At 49.5% G+C, this 19,066-nt stretch overlaps 9 protein-coding genes across 9 annotated transcripts; 6 read left to right on the plus strand and 3 right to left on the minus strand.

The window, feature by feature from the left end:
• Positions 1–721: 721 nt before the first annotated feature.
• On the plus strand, positions 722–1,774 carry Asppvi_000546 (uncharacterized protein; the record flags this gene model as incomplete). The annotated part of the gene is made up of 2 exons (XM_043296855.1): positions 722–735; positions 790–1,774. The coding sequence occupies 2 exons, from the start codon at positions 722–724 to the stop codon at positions 1,772–1,774; spliced, it is 999 nt and encodes a 332-aa protein (XP_043152790.1).
• Positions 1,775–2,152: 378 nt separating this feature from the next.
• Asppvi_000547 (calmodulin) lies at positions 2,153–3,051 on the minus strand (the record flags this gene model as incomplete). The annotated part of the gene is made up of 6 exons (XM_043296856.1): positions 2,153–2,187; positions 2,258–2,470; positions 2,533–2,658; positions 2,778–2,793; positions 2,882–2,938; positions 3,049–3,051. The coding sequence occupies 6 exons, from the start codon at positions 3,049–3,051 to the stop codon at positions 2,153–2,155; spliced, it is 450 nt and encodes a 149-aa protein (XP_043152791.1).
• A 1,520-nt stretch (positions 3,052–4,571) lies between these two features.
• Positions 4,572–5,930, plus strand: Asppvi_000548 (t-SNARE syntaxin TLG2; the record flags this gene model as incomplete). Its single annotated transcript, XM_043296857.1, has 4 exons — positions 4,572–4,594; positions 4,661–5,193; positions 5,252–5,592; positions 5,655–5,930. The coding sequence occupies 4 exons, from the start codon at positions 4,572–4,574 to the stop codon at positions 5,928–5,930; spliced, it is 1,173 nt and encodes a 390-aa protein (XP_043152792.1).
• Positions 5,931–6,419: 489 nt separating this feature from the next.
• On the minus strand, positions 6,420–7,883 carry Asppvi_000549 (CTD-interacting domain-containing protein; the record flags this gene model as incomplete). The annotated part of the gene is made up of 5 exons (XM_043296858.1): positions 6,420–7,279; positions 7,335–7,476; positions 7,526–7,584; positions 7,635–7,726; positions 7,786–7,883. 5 exons carry the CDS (start codon positions 7,881–7,883, stop codon positions 6,420–6,422), a joined length of 1,251 nt encoding a protein of 416 aa, XP_043152793.1.
• A 453-nt stretch (positions 7,884–8,336) lies between these two features.
• Asppvi_000550 (clathrin light chain CLC1) lies at positions 8,337–9,287 on the plus strand (the record flags this gene model as incomplete). The annotated part of the gene is made up of 4 exons (XM_043296859.1): positions 8,337–8,376; positions 8,439–8,674; positions 8,740–8,840; positions 8,936–9,287. 4 exons carry the CDS (start codon positions 8,337–8,339, stop codon positions 9,285–9,287), a joined length of 729 nt encoding a protein of 242 aa, XP_043152794.1.
• A 581-nt stretch (positions 9,288–9,868) lies between these two features.
• Positions 9,869–11,390, minus strand: Asppvi_000551 (Hsp90 co-chaperone CDC37; the record flags this gene model as incomplete). Its single annotated transcript, XM_043296860.1, has 2 exons — positions 9,869–10,373; positions 10,432–11,390. The coding sequence occupies 2 exons, from the start codon at positions 11,388–11,390 to the stop codon at positions 9,869–9,871; spliced, it is 1,464 nt and encodes a 487-aa protein (XP_043152795.1).
• Positions 11,391–11,992: 602 nt separating this feature from the next.
• On the plus strand, positions 11,993–14,473 carry mdr2 (ATP-binding cassette permease mdr2; the record flags this gene model as incomplete). Its single annotated transcript, XM_043296861.1, has 3 exons — positions 11,993–13,237; positions 13,291–13,926; positions 13,982–14,473. 3 exons carry the CDS (start codon positions 11,993–11,995, stop codon positions 14,471–14,473), a joined length of 2,373 nt encoding a protein of 790 aa, XP_043152796.1.
• A 588-nt stretch (positions 14,474–15,061) lies between these two features.
• Asppvi_000553 (nucleoside transmembrane transporter FUN26) lies at positions 15,062–16,497 on the plus strand (the record flags this gene model as incomplete). The annotated part of the gene is made up of 2 exons (XM_043296862.1): positions 15,062–15,240; positions 15,336–16,497. 2 exons carry the CDS (start codon positions 15,062–15,064, stop codon positions 16,495–16,497), a joined length of 1,341 nt encoding a protein of 446 aa, XP_043152797.1.
• A 782-nt stretch (positions 16,498–17,279) lies between these two features.
• On the plus strand, positions 17,280–18,919 carry Asppvi_000554 (cytochrome P450; the record flags this gene model as incomplete). The annotated part of the gene is made up of 3 exons (XM_043296863.1): positions 17,280–18,416; positions 18,474–18,658; positions 18,739–18,919. The coding sequence occupies 3 exons, from the start codon at positions 17,280–17,282 to the stop codon at positions 18,917–18,919; spliced, it is 1,503 nt and encodes a 500-aa protein (XP_043152798.1).
• Between the last annotated feature and the right edge of the window lie 147 nt (positions 18,920–19,066).

A 19,066-nucleotide genomic window follows, 5' to 3' on the forward strand; every position in this document is an offset into this window, starting at 1 on the left:
TCTTGGTCCGCGTCTTGGCATGATCGCATGTCAGTTTCTGCTTCAGCTTATACAAATACCTCCAGAACTTGGGGGATAATAGAGCAAATAAGGAAACATAATCTTGTGTAGTAAGATGAGATTCATTCATTCGAAATAATACCTTGGTTGGCAAAGAATTGTGAAACGTTGAGTTTCAAGGGAGGGTCTTTTTTCAACCAGTTTGCATGGTTTGCATGTATTGGTGCCTTGTTGCCTCGACATGTAGACGACATCGATGGGATTTAGCATCGGAGTCTCCATACAGATCAATAAAGCCATTTCTTCAGTCCTCGCCATTGCATTACTTGGATATACCTTCTCCTTTTGCTCGTGAACATACTCCTGCTGGAGATCATTAGAAATTAATATCATTTGCTATTTGTATGATAAAGGTAGGCTAAGTACCATTGAGCCGCAATGCAAGTAGACCACTGCTTTGTCCATACTAACAATAGTGTAGTGAATCCTCAAGAGTGGTCCTACTTTGGTGTTCTGAAGGCGTTTCATTACTCTGATCTTTTGGATGCTCTCTACAGTGGCCTAATTTTGAACACTTTTCTCGGCACTGCAAACTTCTATTACTCAGAATCCATTTCCTTATAATCAGTTTGGGTGATATTGCGACAGAATTGTCACTCGAAGATTGATACTTAATCCACTTTGCTTTGATTCATAATTTGCCTCGTGGCATAATCATACGATGCCTATCACAGGGTAGACGTGTCTCGAGTTCTGGTTCTAGCCATCTAATGCTAACTGCTTGTGCAGCGTGTTCTTCATTCCCGCAAACCCAAATGCGTCCACAGCACTCACGACCATCACAGAACGGCTGCACTCCGCCGTTGCAGAGGAGCCTGTCGCAATAGGCCGATGGGCCCTGGAGCATAAGTTGATGAGGGATACTCCCTCCTGCGTGCCTGGATCAGGGCCCCAGCGACAAGCTCAACCCCGGTACATGCAGTTTCTGTCATTATCTTACTATCCCAATCACGGATTCATCTACACATCCCACAGTCCCGAGAAGACAGGGCACAATCCCGTCCCGAATTCTGCTACTCCTCAGCCTGGACTCACCTCAGCTTCGGGTTCAGCCACTCCAAGCAACACCGCCGGAGCTGGCGGTTCAGACATGGTTATGACCACCGTGCCTCTGCCTTCTTCCGGATCTCTGTTTAAGCATTTCGTCTACGCCTGCCAACCCTTCTGGTGCCATCGACATACAGTAGCTGTACCGGGAGGGATGGTCTACGATGTCGGCGATTTCCGACTACGTATCGGCGACGTGCGGCAGACGCAGCCCGCGGCCCGGGTTCGAGGCACAGTCGTGGAGATAGAATACAGGGGCCCGTCGCTGGTGACTTCAATCTCCGCTCAATACGTACATTCTAAACGAGGGTTGAATCTAAGTGGGGCCACCGATGTTTTGGATAATGACCATGACTCGGGGATCGACCTCGCGCTCTTCAGCGGTATAGAGGACGCGGATATCGATGCGGAGTACTCTGCAACTGCAGCTCTGATCCGGGAGTTCTGGGCCAAGCTGGGGATCGAGGGAGCGCGAGAAGCGATCCTTGTACCAGATGTTGGCAGAGAGGTGAAAGAGCAGTTGAAGAAATTAAAATTACAAGAGAACAAGGGACAGACGGCACCAAGGAATGAGGATCACGCCCTACACCAGGACGATGACCCGGACCCGGATGCGGGAACGGACCTAGCTAGACAGTTTATGGAGATTTTCAGGTTTAACAGATGAATGCAATGTCTGAATGCCCGAGAGCACTCAGATCATGAGTAGAATTCAGGTATGGTGATGATCAAATGCGAGCAAAGAGCCATTAGGAGACAAACGAGGCGATCACACAGAATATGTGGAAGTAACCAGACATCTACTGTCCTACTGAGACCTTTCATCAATTACCCAAATTGCTTAAGTCAGAGACAGAACAATCATCTCGGCGTCTCCACAGGCGAACCAACAGATTCAAGCAGAAAGGTCGTAAAAGCCAACCTCGATCCATACTCCATATCTATCAGCTACAGTCGTAATAGCAACGAAGATCAGATGGGAACAGTGGATATATGCATTGACACCCGACTAGCTAAGAATGAACAGAACAGCCGAACAAAACGCTTATTTTTGCATCATGAGCTGAACGAACTCGTTGTCTACAAACAATTAGCAAAATGTCCCATGTAAATCGGGGTCTGACCAAGGAAAGCTGTTTGATCAACATACAATCAATCCGACCGTCACCGTCCTGATCCGCCTCGCGGATCATCTCGTCAACTTCGTCATCAGTGAGCTTCTCTCCGATAGAGGTCATAACGTGGCGCAGCTCCGCAGCGGAAATAAAACCGTTGTTGTCACGGTCGAAGACCTTGAAGGCTTCCCGGATTTCCTCTTCGGAGTCGGTGTCCTTCATCTTCCGAGCCATCATAGTAAGAAATTCTGAATACGAGTTAATGATTGTTCTCCTCCCTCCCAGGGTCACGCTAGATGCATCCGCATACCAGGGAAATCGATGGTGCCATTGTTGTCAGCATCCACCTCGTTGATCATATCTTGCAGCTCTGACTCGGAAGGGTTCTGGCCCAGGGAGCGCATCACAGTGCCCAGTTCCTTGGTGGTGATCTGGCCTAATAGTCAAACATAGATATTGTCAGTATTGATGGGTCATTTCCGGATACTGTAAGTTGGCATTTGAACATGATCGCGAGGAATCCGACGTTCGAGGAGTGGAAAAAAGGTCACTAACCATCACCATCCTTGTCCTATAGGCCGAATCTCGCGTGAGCGCACACTCTCAATATTGCGGAAATTCCTCTTATGCAACGACTAGGGGCTAAACAATTCACTTACGAAGAGAGAGAAAGCCTCCTTGTACTCGGAAACCTGTTCCTCAGTCAAAGAGTCGGCCTAAACAGTTGGATGTCAGCAACTTTTTGTCCAGAATACCAGTCGATCTGCCCCGCAAAGTGGGGGACTTTCAGCAGGACTCAACAAGGCGATTGAACGAGAACGCATACCATGGTGAAAAGAGGGAATGTTGACAGCGACGAGAAAAATGTAAAGTGTTGAGCTGGTTGAACAGTGGCCTGGAAAGGGTATATAAAGGCTGGACAGCCGGTGGTTTAGCGAGGTAGTGATGGTAGCGGGGGAAGAAGTGTTTAAGGGGAAGCTGAGCCAAGTCGACAATAATAAACTGGACCCGCCAGAGAACGAGCTAGATGCCTGGCAAATCAGGCCGGTGCTTAATCTTAGGACTGACGGCCTGAAAACGTGACCCGCCCAGAGCACTGCCTGGCCAAAGCGCCCAAAGAGGGCTGAAAGGCTGAACTGCTGAAGGTTGGCAGGACAAGGTTACTGACTGTCTGCCATCTCCATTATCTATTGCAGAGGGCAGAGGCTCTCGGATCCTGTGGCTCTGCTGCGGAGAATTTTGTCCACATGTGCAACTGCGCTCAGCAATACCCATAGTGCCATCGGAGTGCCGCCCTTCGGTATATCCGGGCTGTTACTACCTACATTGCTGACGACGCCTTCGTGGATCCAAGGCGAGTAGTGAAGCTTGAAGGCAACAAGTTCTGGCTACCGTTCCTTAGCGGTGGCAGTGCTCTTTAAACATCGACTATTCGGCTTTTTATAGCACAGAATATCTCATCTAGATGCCATTCTTGTATATATAGCCTGGCTGCCTTGCCTGTCAATGTTCCTAACTGGTGATGTCTGTCCTTTAGCCTCGTTTCCTACGTTTGTCCGATTCAAATTTGTCTAATACATTTGGAACGCGGCGTGCATACAAGCCTCTTCAGAAACTCAATCATCTGCCTGAATTCCCGGAACCTAGCAACGAATCCAATGTGTCTACCCCTGGATGTGACGACTTTTAGTACATTGATCAACCGACGAGACAAACGACTTGAGGTGGAGATTGTCGCTCTCGTCCATGACTCCATTCCATGTATCATGACCTATCCATCTACCTAATTAGATAGCCAAGTTGCTCGTTTAATCAGATTCAGCAGTCCTCTGACACTAATTACTTCCACCCATGTCGCTGTATTGTCCACATTGTAAACATCCAAGGTAAAATATCCTCATCGTCACCAAATTTCCCTGCTGTACAACAGACTTCCCAGATATCTGTAATAATACCTTTGTTATTTATCAGGCACTTACCTGATGAATCTGGATTCTGGAGAGCCCAGATTACAGATCCGTTACGGGAAGTACCAGAACGGCTTTCCCTGAAGCGGCATGGCGTCATACGGACTGGTGCCCCTTCACGTGGGCCATTGTTGGGGATGGAGCTGCGGATGTCGGCGATATCTTTGTGATTGCGACGAGTTATAAGCTTCAGATTCCTTCCCTTTTCATACTATACCCTATTCCGACCACATTATTTCTCCTAGCCAGCCTCTGCTTTCCGCCGTCATATACTACACCGTCACAGAACTTCATATTTGACCAACGATGATCCGGACAAGCTAGGCCGCTCTCCACCAAAGACTACCACAGGAATCGCTCATACCCCAGATTACATGTCGCGATGTGGCGGGACCGCACGAACTTGTACTCCTCTACAGCCCTTAGGACTTAGCTGGCAGGAAAAGCTGACAATAATCCTGTCCTTCCCAGATATATCTCCTACCGTCAATCATTCGCGCACCACCCGGCCAAGAAGCCACGTTATATCGGGCCGTCCAATGGCTTCACCGACACACCCTCACAATCCGAAGAGAGTCGCAGACTAATATCTGACTCCGGCGGTTTAGAAGATGATGGCGATGCGATCATTGAGATGGATCTGCTGCCCCCGCGGTGGGTCGATGTTCAAGACGAGGTGACCGAGTTGCTCGCGGACATTGCGCAAAAGTCGGCACAGCTGGACAAGCTACACCAGAAGCATCTGCTACCGGGCTTCGGCGACGAGGATGTAAGGAAACAGGATGAACGTATGATCGAGCGACTCACGCAGGATATAACTCGTGGGTTCCATGAGTGTCAGAAGGCGATTCAGAGGATCGAAGTGATGGTGCGCGAGGCCAAGCAACAGGGCGGCGTGAGTGCAGGGGACGAGACCATGGCGAAAAACATCCAAATATCCTTGGCTTCCAGGGTACAAGAGGCTAGTGCTCGGTTTAGGAAGAAGCAGAGCACCTATCTGAAGAGTATGCACTGTTACCCTTCATGGTCATTGGGAAAATGTTGTAACGCGCGACTTGACAGAATTACGAGGGCTGGAGGGTGCTGCGGCGCCTTTTGACCGCGCCCCGACGCCACAGAATCCCTACATGGATCCTTCTTTAATGGAGTCCGACGCAGACAAGTCTTTTTCTCAATCAACTCTCATGCAAACGTCGCAGCGACTCACCGGTCAACATGACGAAGCCATTGAGCAACGAGAGCGAGAGATCAACGACATCGCAAAGAGCATCATTGAGTTGTCTGACATCTTTCGTGAACTACAAGCGATGGTCATCGATCAGGGAACCATGCTGGACCGGATAGACTATAATATCGAACGGATGGGTACTGAGGTCAAAGCAGCCGAGAAGGAACTGAAAGTGGTATGTTCATCGCTTACGAGAGATCGATGGGCTGCTAATGGACTGACAAATGCTGCTTAAAGGCCACCAATTATCAACGGCGGACGACAAAACGCAAAATCCTCCTTCTACTTATCATCCTGATTGCAGGGATGATCATCCTACTAATAGTCAAACCAAAGAGGCATAGCTCACCAGCTCCTACAACGTCCCCTCCCCCACCCGTCGAACAGCCGCCAGCTGAGCAGCCGCCGAGTCTTTTTCCTCGAACATCCTCATCTGTCTATCGTAGAAAGAGACGTCCGTTTCCGATTCAGTCTTCAGAGGACAAGTTATTCGAACCGGATATAAATGGGTAGTCAATGACAGATACGGTTATGACAAGAATAATGCATAAATATCACCATCTATAGCGCCTTCAGGAAGTGAGGATCTGATTAGGTGTAGTTTTGTAATTTATCTAGGCCCATCGCTCTCTGTGTCTCGCATTTAAAGTGGCATCTTGAATAGAACGGGAAACGAGATATTTCGTAGTGCCAGCCATTGAACTAGCTATCGGAACGGAACCTACATACGGTGCTCATGTCCTGGGACAGCGACGACCCGAGAGTCAACATTGGAAGTCAGAATTGAAAGTCACAAGATAAAGGTTCCATTGTAATGAACTGACAAATAACTCCAGCACGATATCGGTCACATGCAAACGGAGATTGAATAGACCAAGCCTACCAGAAGTAATTTCACACCGCAACGAAGCTATGTTGGGGAATACGGATCAAAGCCAGAAGTATAAAGAAGAATGCCCGGATGAGAAAAGTAGGGCCGGCGGGTTAGATGTTTTAAGGATGCTACCTCTCCTGTGGATAGCCCTCCTGATTCAGTAACTCGGCGACATCAGCGTCCAGGTCGCCGCTAGCGAATTGCGCATAGTCCTCCTCTTCGTGGGCAACCTTACGCTTCTTCGAGTTGACCCCGTTGGGACTGCCCTGCTGGAGCAGGCTGGAAAGATTCGACAGACCTGGTAGTTCCGTATCGGATGGCGCAATATTGGTAGGCTGTCCGATGCCAGGAAGCGAAAAACCATCCACCTGAACCTCCTCCACGGGCCCTGGAATTTTCTCCTGGGGGCCTTGCTTCGGGGACCCAACAGGGGTGATTGCTTCCACTGGCGGGGGCGTTAAAGCCTCGACCTCCGGACGAACCGCGGCAGGTGCCTCAGCGCCCGCGTCGCTAGGCTGAGCAACGGGTGGATTGTCGACAGAAAGTCCTCTCATGATGCTATCTTCTACGTCCCGCTTCTTCGCTTCAGTCTCCGCCTTCCTTTCAGACAGCTGCGAGAGAACGGATTGCTCTTTTGATAAGGCTGCACGATTGGTTTCAAGAAGCTTCTCAAGACCATCGATAAGTGCCAAGCGCGATTTGATGACCTCGGACACAGAACTTTCAGCATTTGCAAGCGCTTTCAATAGTTGGCTTAGACGTGCAGCGTGCACTGGAGGAGTTGGTAGGGGTGCAGCGGGATCATGCATTTTGTCGTACTCTCCATTTGCTGCAGTAGCAGATGCACCGGAGGCCATTGTCGCTTTGGACAAAGCTGCTTGCAGAGGCACCAGCGGCTGAAGTTCGGATGGGACCGAACCAGACGGGCTCGAGAAAAGGGATCCGCCCAAGAATGGCTTTTTACCGGTCGACCGTGACTTATCAATCTCTATAATTCGATAAGCCAATTGAAAGTTAGGCCGGGCATAATGAGGAAAGCTTACCATCCACGCGAGCCTCTACAGCTTCCTGAATAGGTATCTCAAAAATTGACCGTTGCCTCCACACCTCAACAACTCGTCGGAGCTTCTGCTGGATGTCGTTTGAAGCACCTTTGTATGCAGTTGCCACGGCCTCCGCAATGATCTACATTGAATTAACGTCCATTCTTACGGCCACGCAAAGGAGTACCAACCGGAGAGAATGCGATGAGGAAATCATCCTTCCGTCTGGCTTTTGATTGTTGTGCCACCTCTAACCACTCATTAGTTCAAGAGCACCGGTCCGATTTGCAAGATTTGTACCATTAGCAAGGTAGATAAGGTTCAGCCGTTTGGGCGCTGGCGAATCGCGAAGTTTCTGTAGCCAAAGTTGCGCCGTTCGTTCTGCATGTCGTCTGAATGTGGAAAGTAATTAGCATCTCCTCTCAGAGACTCATTACTGTGGCTCCATTACCTGTGAAACATAACCCATTGGGCAACTGTGACGATACCCTCCTGCGTCTCGTTTAGCGCCGAAAGTTTGGCTTTGACAGCATCATCAGTGTATGCCATGCTGAAAGAAAGCCACGACCGAACGCGTCTAGAAAGCGATGTGCTGATGAGTTGACACCAGCTGAAGTGGATTCTTTAGTGGTATTGCTCCAGATTGCTTAGCAGCAAGTTATATGGACAAATGAATGGGTGCTGGCGTTGGGTCAATGGAGAAACACAAACAGTATAAGCACCTTCGAGTGAGAGCAGATCATCGAAGATATGATATGTAAGTAATGTGAAGATGACAGTGTTCATGAAGTGAAGCTCATCGAAGCTCCAGACCAACTACGGAAGCTTCCTGACCGCCCTTCGCGGCAGAATCCCCGGGCTCCATCAACACTCATTCACACCTCCTCAAAGCGCCAGCTGGAGCATTACATTCAACCTCAATTCTCATTTCCTTCATCAACCTTGACTACAGCACTTGCAGGCCAATTCTGGGACTTTAACCGTCTCAATTACAACTTAAAAATGGCGGACCGTTTCCCCTCACTAGAGGACTTTTCTGCGGGTTGGTTGCCCGCAACAATCCCGCTAGTACCTGATTGATGATGCTAATCTGGATACACCCAGGCCAGACTGACGTTGTCGAAACCAACGGCGCATCGGATGAAAACGACTTCCTTGCTCGGGAGCGCGCTATTCTTGGAGATGATGCGGAACAATTTGCTACTGCTCAAGACCACGTTGCTACAGATATCAGTGATGATTTACTGGGTGGTGCGGAAGGAGCCGCAGCTGGCGAAGCAGCCCCTGAGGAAATCTCAGGATTTGAGTCGTCGTTTCCTGCTATAGAAACACAGAATGAGGTATTATTTTGCTCGTCTTAGGGCCGAGGTTGTTTGCGGAGCACTGATACCCTTCTCCTTAACAGCAAGTTGCTCCTGGCGGTACAATCACCGGAACAGGCGCACCCTTCCCGCCAACCGGCTATCCTTCTTACAAAGAGCCAGAGGAAGAGCCAGAGCCTGTCAGGTACGTCACATAGCTTTGCTGTTTTGGCAACGCTCCACTCCTTATGCTCTCGCCCACCTGCGAGGATCCACACGCTGACGATATGGATTGTAAAGGGAATGGCGTGAGAGACGAGATGCAGAAATCGCCCGCCGTGCCGAAATTTCGAACGAGAAGAAGGAGGCGACTATCAAGAAAGCTCGAGAGGACATCGACGATTTCTATGTATCTTACAATAACAAGACGGACAAGCTCCGGGCTCAAACCCGCGCTGATGCGGAACAATTCCTTGCCAACAGAGAAGACACCTCTGCTGGTGGCACCAGCTGGGAGCGCATCGCGAAGCTCGTCGACATCTCAGGAAAGGGCGCAAAAGGTGGTGCCAGTGGATCCGGCAAGGAGCGTTTCCGTGAGTTGCTACTGGATCTGAAGAAGGATCAGAATGCCCCAGGTGTCAGTGGGATCTAAAGGCCGGGCGCCAGTCCTTGACATGAGAAGCAAGACGGAGGACGACGGATCATCGAGAGACTGAAAGAAATAAATTATCTAATGACAATACACCCTGTTTCATACCGTTCTCGCATCTTGCTCACGAACATCACTACTTGCGTTTGATCAACGATGCCTTCTGTTTTATCATTTTGATCACAATGATTAGAGCGCGAGGTTTCCAGCTTTGATGGCTTGCGTATGTGCTCCAGCTACAGTTTGATTCCTTTACTACTGGCATATCCTTCTGGCACCTGTGTTTTTAAACCTCGGTCTGTTCCCTTCTATTTATCAGCTTCGTAAATATGTGTACGAAATAACTACTCCTATAGTTCGCCTTCCATGCGGCTCCCACCCTAGACAATTTGTATAAGTCGCCAGGGGTTAAACCTATGGTAGCATGCAGTAGATGGCCGACGAGTGGCACTTGTTACGTGGTCTTGATTGGAATCCTTCAAAGCCGGAGAGAACAACCCTGGATACAGTCTGCAATACACTGAGCAGAATAGACGACTGAACTCAATCGGCTCAAAGAGTAACTATAACATTCACCAGTTGCGTTAATCCAACTCGGTAATATCTCCGCCAGGTTCACCAATATCTTCCACATGCTTTTCCTTTCTGCCCTCAGCTTCAATTTCCTCAAGCTTCTTCCTGCCTTCTTCTGTGGTCGCGTCAACGATGCCTTCTTCAAGGCTTAGCAAGCCGCCAGCCCCAAGCTTCTCCACGACTTCTTCGGCCTCGTTAACGGGCATTTTACCAAGTACTTTGTTGACTTCATCAAGGGATTCCGAGGCCAGTGCCTTCTGCAGATCTTCCGAGAAAGACTCGAAGATCTGGCGAGCTTCGATCTCTGCCGGGTCATTGCTGTCTGCGGGCGGGATATTGATAGTGATCTTGGTGTTGGGATCGACGGCATGCAATTGTATCTGCTCTACTCCAGCAGGGTCATTGGCAGCTGAGCTATCTTTGGCAAGTTCCGCTGCACGGGTTTTGATTTTATTGTACGTTTCGTTCACGTCGTTGCGGAAAAGCTTTGACGCCTGATGGTCTTTCGTCGTTATTCTGTTGATCAGACTATCTTAGCAACAATTCCACACATTTACTGACAATTTGAACTTACCGCTTGAAGAAAAGTGAGATTCCGTCTCGACCTAGAGAGCGGCAATATTGCAACAACAGCCCCTGGTGTACACACTGACGAGCATACTCCTCCTTTCCTTCCATCTGGCTGTTGAAAGCTTCAACTAGAAGGCCGTCTGTCTCTTTCTCTGCGACAATCTCTGGATGTTCCGAGATGAATTGAAGCAATGCCCTATAGTCATTACGGTTGATGCGAGCAAACTTCTTCGCCAGATCGCTCGCTTTGACGTCTTCCGGGTCGACTTCCTCATTATCATCAGCTTTCGGTGCATCATTGTGTACTGCACGTGGATTTAGAAGTTCCACAGATTCTGCTTTCGCCGTAGCCGGTGCCTTGCCCTTATCCATTGATTTTGATACGTAGGATGTGTCGAATCCAGTATGCAGCATATCGCTCGTAATCTTGCTGGACTCCTCCTTCTCCAGCTGCGCAAGACGAGCCAGCAATTCTTTCTGTAACCCCTGAACTTTGTCCTGGTGACCTTCTACCCCCTTGATGTATGCCTGGTATCGGGTATCGGGACTCGCCTCGCCGATCTCCTTCTTAACTTGATCAACTAAAGCACTTAGCATTTGAGAGTACTTCGGCTGCTCCTTTTCGTGTGTATGAACGCCCTCTGGTGGGGCAGGTGCCTGGTCTTCAGCAGGGTTGCTTGCCGACTCCATCACGGCTTGGAAAACCAGCTCCTCAGGATCCCGTGAAGAACCTTCATGCTCGCGAAGCAATGCAAGGAGCTTATCTATGCGTGAGAGGAGACCGTCATTGATAATTCGCTCATACTTTAGTGTCTCAATCTCCATACGGCGCTGGTGCCGTTGCTGATGGATCTGAGCCTGCTTTGCTCTAATGAAGGAGCGCTTGTCGACATTAGGGTGAACCTCAATATCCGAATCATCGGACAGTTCAAGAGCATCCCATTTGCTGTAGTCCAAAACCATCGCAGCGATTCGTGGTAATACGCTCAACGAAGAGCTGTTGCTGGTATGTTATGAGGGGTGCGATAGGCGGGGTAGAAAGAAAGTATTACAACAGTATGGACGACGAATGATAATAAGAGACAATTATGTTCACAAAGATGTGCGTTTCAAGAGAAAAGCTGCTAGAGATCATCAAGTTTGAATGACTCAAGCTACTCGATCAAGGCCAGCAAGATAATTAGCGGCTCAAAACAAATGTGAACCTCAATGTTATATTTAAGTCACATGCATCGAAAGCTCTCGATCAGCTTCGATTGCGGCCGAACCTCCGTGGAAGGCGGTTCAAGACGGCAAAATCTTGCCTTTAGGGAAAGCCGCGCTGCCGACTCCGATGCCTGTCCGACCGACCGAACAAGCATAGTTTCAACTTCAGCTGACGCTCGCATTTTACATCGCATCAGCGTTGCTAGCACCTGTCCATTCCTCGAGCAGCAATTGAGCTCGACAGTGTCATGATCAGCACAACAATAGTGTTTCCGCGACGAGATATGGCATCCAGCTTCTCTTCCGTGACATCATTCTGAATCCCCATCCAATTCCGCATCTTCTCTCCAAACTTCCAGATGCGCGGGATTAGATCGCTTCCCTGCTGGGCTCCTGGGTTGAGCACGAAGCGAGTTCCTCGACAAGCACTCTTTGCTGAGCTATATCCTAACGCCTGCGCGATTTCCTCAACGCACAGCGCTCGCAATGGTCTCGTCCGACAGTTTTCGGGTTGCACCGGGTCAATGAGCAACAGTTGCAATCCGCGCCCGCGTCAATCCGCAATCCCGTCCTCGTTATACGCCAATGTCTATAGTAATGGTTTTTCAACCGTTCAACCGCGATTTGTGAGTACAGTCAGGCTGCTTTCCACCTCCCAGCGACCATTGGAGGCAAAGCCGAACGTCGAATCGACACTCGGTCAGGAAGTGAGGTCAGAGATACGCCAGGATCAGGAGCTTGAGGACATCGAGAAAGGTTTTGAGCTATCAGAGAGAGCCGCTCAGGCAGCACAGGTCAACCTCAGCGCGAAGCTCGCCAAAGATGGTGCTGCTGGAAAGAAGGCCGGGTTCAGGGAAATATGGAGGCTCTTACTGATCGCTCGACCGGAGGCGAAGAAGCTCGTCTTCGCCTTTCTTTTCTTACTGGTATCGTCTGGTATTACGATGTCCATTCCATTTTCAATTGGGAAGATCATGGATACGGCTACAAAAGCGACTACAGAAGGTGGTAATGAGCTCTTCGGTCTGAGCCTTCCCATGTTCTATGGTGCATTGGCTGGAATTCTCACTCTGGGCGCTGCGGCGAACTATGGTCGCATTATCATCCTGCGTATTGTTGGTGAGCGCATCGTTGCCAGGCTTCGCTCGAAACTCTTCCGCCAGACGTTTGTGCAAGATGCAGAGTTCTTCGATGCGAATCGGGTCGGTGACTTGATTTCTCGTCTTAGCTCTGATACCATTATTGTCGGCAAGAGTATTACACAGAACCTGTCCGATGGACTGCGCGCGGCAGTTAGCGGTGCAGCGGGGTTCGGTCTAATGGCCTACGTCAGTCTCAAGCTCTCCAGTATATTGGCTCTCCTCCTCCCTCCTATCGGCCTTGGGGCGTTTTTCTACGGACGAGCGATTCGAAACCTGAGCCGTCAAATCCAGAGAAATCTTGGAACATTGACTAAGATTGCGGAGGAGCGTCTGGGCAATGTCAAGACTAGCCAGTCCTTTGCTGGCGAGGTTCTCGAGGTTCACCGGTATAACAATCAAGTGCGAAAGATTTTTGAACTTGGCAAAAGGGAATCCTTGATCAGTGCCACATTCTTTAGCTCCGTACGCATCTGTCACCCAACCCTACCGCTTTGCATAGATCTAACCTTGTCTAGACCGGGTTCGCTGGCAACATGACCATCCTGGCTTTGCTCTACGTAGGAGGAGGCATGGTCCAAACTGGTTCCATAACCATTGGAGAATTAACTTCATTCCTGATGTACACGGCGTACGCGGGGTCAAGCATGTTCGGTCTTTCGAGCTTTTACTCTGAACTGATGAAAGGTGTCGGGGCAGCTAGTCGACTGTTCGAATTGCAGGATCGTCAGCCAACCATATCTCCCACCAAGGGCGAGAAGGTCGTTTCGGCGCGAGGACCTATTCGCTTCGAAAACGTGACTTTTAGTTACCCAACTCGGCCTGCTGTTCCCATTTTTAAAGATCTCAATTTCGAAATTCCCCAAGGGACCAACGTTGCTATCGTCGGGCCCTCGGGAGGTGGGAAATCAACTATCGCTTCCATCTTGCTCCGTTTCTACTCTCCTACCGAAGGAAGAGTTCTAATCGGTGGCAAAAACATTGCCCATATGAACGCCAAATCCCTTCGACGAAAGATTGGCATCGTCTCCCAAGAGCCTGTCCTATTTTCGGGGACCATAGCCGAGAACATTGCGTATGGTAAGCCTCAGGCCAAACGGTCAGAGATCGTTGCAGCTGCGCGCAAGGCGAACTGCCAGTTTATAAGTGACTTTGTAAGTTAATCAACCTCCATTTTGGTTTACACATGCAGCTGACTCTGTTGTCCAGCCGGATGGACTCGACACCCAGGTGGGACCCAGAGGCGCTCAGCTTTCTGGTGGCCAGAAGCAGCGCATTGCGATTGCCCGAGCTCTGATCAAGGATCCTGATATTCTCATACTTGATGAAGCAACTTCTGCTCTCGATGCAGAATCGGAAACTCTTGTGAACAGCGCTCTTACCGCGCTCCTTCGTGGTAACAATACTACCATCAGCATCGCTCATCGACTCTCTACAATTAAGAGATCCGATACGATTATTGTCCTTGGTCCCGACGGAAGGGTAGCCGAACAGGGCAGTTATGAGGAGCTCAGTGCTCGCCCTGATGGCGCCTTCACCAAATTGATGGAATGGCAGATGAGTGGCGGTGAGGTTGCGGACCAGCCCGTCACTGCTGCCAACCCGGTGGCGCAGGAAACCGCTTGGGACATGAAGAGCGAGGACGTGACAGAGGTGTCCGAGGATACCAACATCTTCCCTGAATCGCGAAAGAGTGATTAGTGCTTTAGATAGACTATCGGGGGCCCCAGGCGCTCCCATAGGCTCCCTTGCATGTCCGCTTATTTCTTTTTGTTTTCTTACGTTAACTCCTCTCTTCGCGAGTTTGGCATCTTGGCATATAGAATATCCCCTTTATTTTGTGTCTATAAATTTATTCCTAGACGGTCAATAGTGTCAAAAGGTTGGCGGAATTTCATTATTGAAATAGGTCCCTTGGGAAAACCTCATAACTGGACATGTAGTGAGTCAAATTGAAGTATAGGCACAACCAGTGCTCACGAGTGGCACCCATCTGCAGCACTCTGAAATCGTGGAATTGAAATCGGTGATTGTCGAGTCTCCTCTACGGAGTAGTCCGTTGGCTAAATGCAACCCAAAAGTAAGGCAACAACACATGACATCGCAGGTCACAAGTCTTGGCACTATTCCTCCTGACAGCACCTTCGACCATCACTGTTAAGCACCTTGGCTTCATGGCGGGCTGTGGTTCCTGCAAGCCATCAAATGTTAACTATGGCTTGATTGCTTTCTTTTGATCTATCCATTTTCTATTGTTGGAAAGGACTGAACGAACCATATAGAAGAGCAATGGATCGCGTCCGGCGGTTGATCACTCGCCCACAGGCCTACGAGCCGATAGTGCATCCTACAGAGGTTGATGACGATGATCATGGTTCAATCTCCCCACGATCACAGCATGAATCGCCTTTCTCCAGATATGAATATGCTGTATTCTTTATTCTGGGGGTGTCAATGTTGTGGGCATGGTACGTTCCCACGACTGTGTACCTCCCTCGCCATCTGACCTCTGTCCTACCGATTTTACCTGAAAGCTTTCTGACTCTTGCCTTACCTGGATTAGGAATATGTTTCTTGCCGCAGCACCGTATTTCTATCTCCGTTTCCAGTCGGACAACTGGACAGCAACCCATTTTCAACCCTCGATTCTGACAGTCTCGACCATCACTAACCTGGGCTCCGCATTCATTCTCGCCAAACTGCAGAAAGGGGCGTCATACCCGAGACGAGTAACGCTTTCTCTACTAATAAACATTGTCGTCTTCTCGCTATTGGCACTTTCGACAGTCTTTATGAAAGATGTCGATGTTAAAGCCTACTTCAGCTTTCTGATGTTCATGGTATTTGGGGCAAGCTTAGCAACCGGCATCAATCAGAATGGTGTCTTTGCCTATGTGTCTGGGTTCGGGAGAGAAGAATATACACAAGCAATTATGGCAGGACAGGCAGTAGCCGGCGTGCTTCCCTGCGTGGTGCAAATTGTCTCTGCTTTGGCAGTGCCAGAGAGAAAGGGACAAAACATGCCTCAGGCTTCATCAAAGTCCGCATTTATGTATTTCATCACAGCCACCACAATTGCTGCTATGTCGCTGGTCGCCTTCCTTTCCCTTGTCAGACGACGGTCGGGTATATCCCTACAGTTGTCAGAGGAGCAACACGATTCAATTCCTTCTGGTCATGCTCATAAGACGGTGAGTCTCTGGGTTTTGTTCAAGAAGCTACGGTTTCTTGCATCGGCTCTGTTCCTTTGCTTTGCCATTACTATGGTGTACGCGGTCTTCACCGCAGAAATCGAGTCCGTACATCAAGATCCCAATCGTTCCCGGTTATTCTCTCGAGAAGTCTTCATTCCAGTGGCTTTTCTCTCTTGGAATTCTGGTGATTTAATTGGGAGAATGTTAGTCATTGTCCCCAGTCTTTCATTAGCCCATCGTCCTTGGGTCCTTTTCCTCATTTCTCTGGCCCGCCTTGGGTTCATCCCACTTTACCTGCTTTGTAACATTGCCGGGAGAGGGGCCATCGTACAGAGTGATCTCTTCTATCTCTTCGTCGTACAGCTTTTGTTCGGGGTTTCCAATGGATACCTTGGCAGCAGTTGTATGATGGGAACTGGTCAATGGGTTTCTGTGGATGAACGAGAGGCCGCTGGTGGATTCATGAGCATGGTTCTTGTGGGTGGCTTGGCTGCAGGAAGTCTCATGAGCTTCCTTATCGCCAACATATGAATGTCCTCTGGGAGGCAAGAGCATATAGACGAGATAGGCTTGACCTATAATATCACGGATCATGACCATATAATGCTAGGTTTGTTGCATTGTCCAATAAGAGGACTCGCCATTCCACCTTGAGCACAAGGACACGAACGAGAATTCTGATTCATCTCCTTTGTTCTGTATTTCTCGGTAGCAACGTGTCACTGCCCTCCGTACTTTGTGACAACCGCCCTCGCTTCTCCCCTGTCCACACATTTTCCTATTAAGGCTACCTTTAACATCCACGCTCTTTTCGCAGTACACCTTGAAGTGTTGATTGGTTATCCTATTTGAAGATAGTGCCTCATTGGCAGTCGTTCTAGTATGATGGAGTCCGGTTTTGATGGGCTCTACATCACTACTGCAGGTAAGGTAGACGTGAGGGATACAGGCCATGAATAGACGCCAATGGCTAGGCATCTAGCTGGCCTTTGGCCTCCATCAGTTGTACATGAATATGCCGGAATATTATCATCTAATCTGAATTACTTCAACTCGCTGGTGATGATCGATGATCTCTCACCAACGACATACTCTCGGTCTATACTTCACAACCTGCGGTCCTCACTCTCTAGTCTTGATGAGGAGCGTTGCCGCATATCAAGGTCTATTACAAGTAAACCTCAAGATCTGACTTGAAATGGCTCTGTGGATTCACGATGACTTCGATAGGCTAATGCTCTCGGTAATGTTGAGTTGGAGCATGCTTCTGGTTCGTAGAGAAGCAATCACAAACCGCAAACTGTCGCCGTCGGATGCTGACCGGACAACAGGGCTCTATCTACCTCATCGGCCATTCGATCTATGCTATATACTTTCACCCTTTGAGCCGATATCCAGGACCCAAAATTGCTGCTATATCCCCAATTGCGCTTCTTGTCTGGGAGATTCGTGGCAAAGTGCACTCAAAAGTCAAAGATCTTCATGACAGATATGGCGACGTGGTCCGCATTGGTCCCAATGCACTCGTCTACCGAACTCCACAGGCCTGGAAGGAGATATACGGACACAGAACGAAAAAGGGCCAAAGAACATTTCCCAAGGATCCTTCCCTTTATGTCCCGACACCTAATGGCGTGAACGCAATCATCACAGCGGCAGAGTCCGATCATATTCGCATGCGGCGGCTCCTTGCCCATGCATTCTCGGACAGAGCCCTAAGGGAGCAGGAACCGCTACTGCACATTTATGCGAATCTTCTCGTCCAAAAGCTGCGAGAGCAACTGCATCATTCGCGCTCGGAGGCCGTCGATATCACCAGATGGTACAACTACACCACGTTTGATCTCATCGGTGACCTCGCTTTTGGCGAGCCGTTCCACTGCCTGAAAGATAGTAAGTATCACTGGTGGGTATCCATCATGCTTGATGCAGTCAAGCTCAGCGTCTACCTCAAGATTCTTTGGTTCTTCCCCTTCCTAAGCCCCTTGACGAAGCTGCTGGTCCCGAGCTACCTGCATCTACGACGAGAGGCAAGTTTCCAGTTGACCGTGGAGAAAGTCAGCCGTCGGTTGCACAGACAGACAAACCGCCCAGATTTCATCTCGTATATCCTCAGGCATAAAGACGACGAGAACCGCATGTCGCGGCAAGAAATCGACGCCAACGCTGCGACTTTGGTTCTGGCCGGCAGTGAGACCACGGCTGCATTGCTGTCTGGGTGTACCTTCTATCTTTTGAAGAACCCTCGTGCCTACCGGCGACTGGTGACTGAAATCCGCAGCAGTTTCCAAGACCCATCGGAGATTCGGTTGTCGTCCATTGCCACGCTTTCTTACCTCAATGCCGTGCTGGAAGAAAGCCTGCGGATCTATCCTCCAATTCCTGCGATGTTACCACGGCTTGTTCCCGATGAGGGAGCGATGATACATGGAGAATACGTGCCTGCTGGGGTAAGTCCGGGCCCCTGATGAACTCTCTTCGCTTCCTTTCAGCTGACTCTGATCTAGACATCGGTCTCGATATCTCTCTGGTCGATCTTCCACTCGAGCGCGAACTTCCACAACCCGGATTCCTTCATGCCTGAACGCTGGCTCGCACGTCCTGAGGAAGAAATAAATGGCCGGTTCGCTATGGACAGGAAAGAGGCTTTTCAGCCCTTCTCATACGGGCCTCGCAATTGTCTTGGCCAACAGTAAGTGATTCCAGTTTGGAGCCCAATTCCAAATCTTCAATAGATTGCCCTCAATTCATCAGATAATTAATTCGTTCCAGCCTAGCAAATGCGGAAATGCGACTCATCCTAGCCAAGGTCTTCTGGCATTTAGACATGGAACTATGTCCTGAAAGCGGTGACTGGGCTGATCAGGAATCCTACAACTTGTGGAATAGGCCTCCGCTGAAGGTAATGATCTCTCGCGCCGATGGCCGATATGAAGAAGACAGCATGGAATAGCTCAGTGATGCCTTCACAAAATGTAGCCTCAAAACTCTGTTTCGTCCCCTTGTACAACGGTCGTGACTTAGCTCGCCCGCATTCAGCTGCGCACTTGGATTCATAGCTGGGTTATCCCATCGTGAAAGAATGGATGAAATAGCATTT

Source organism: Aspergillus pseudoviridinutans (assembly GCF_018340605.1).
Source record: "Aspergillus pseudoviridinutans IFM 55266 DNA, scaffold_1, whole genome shotgun sequence".
Lineage (NCBI taxonomy): Eukaryota > Fungi > Ascomycota > Eurotiomycetes > Eurotiales > Aspergillaceae > Aspergillus > Aspergillus pseudoviridinutans.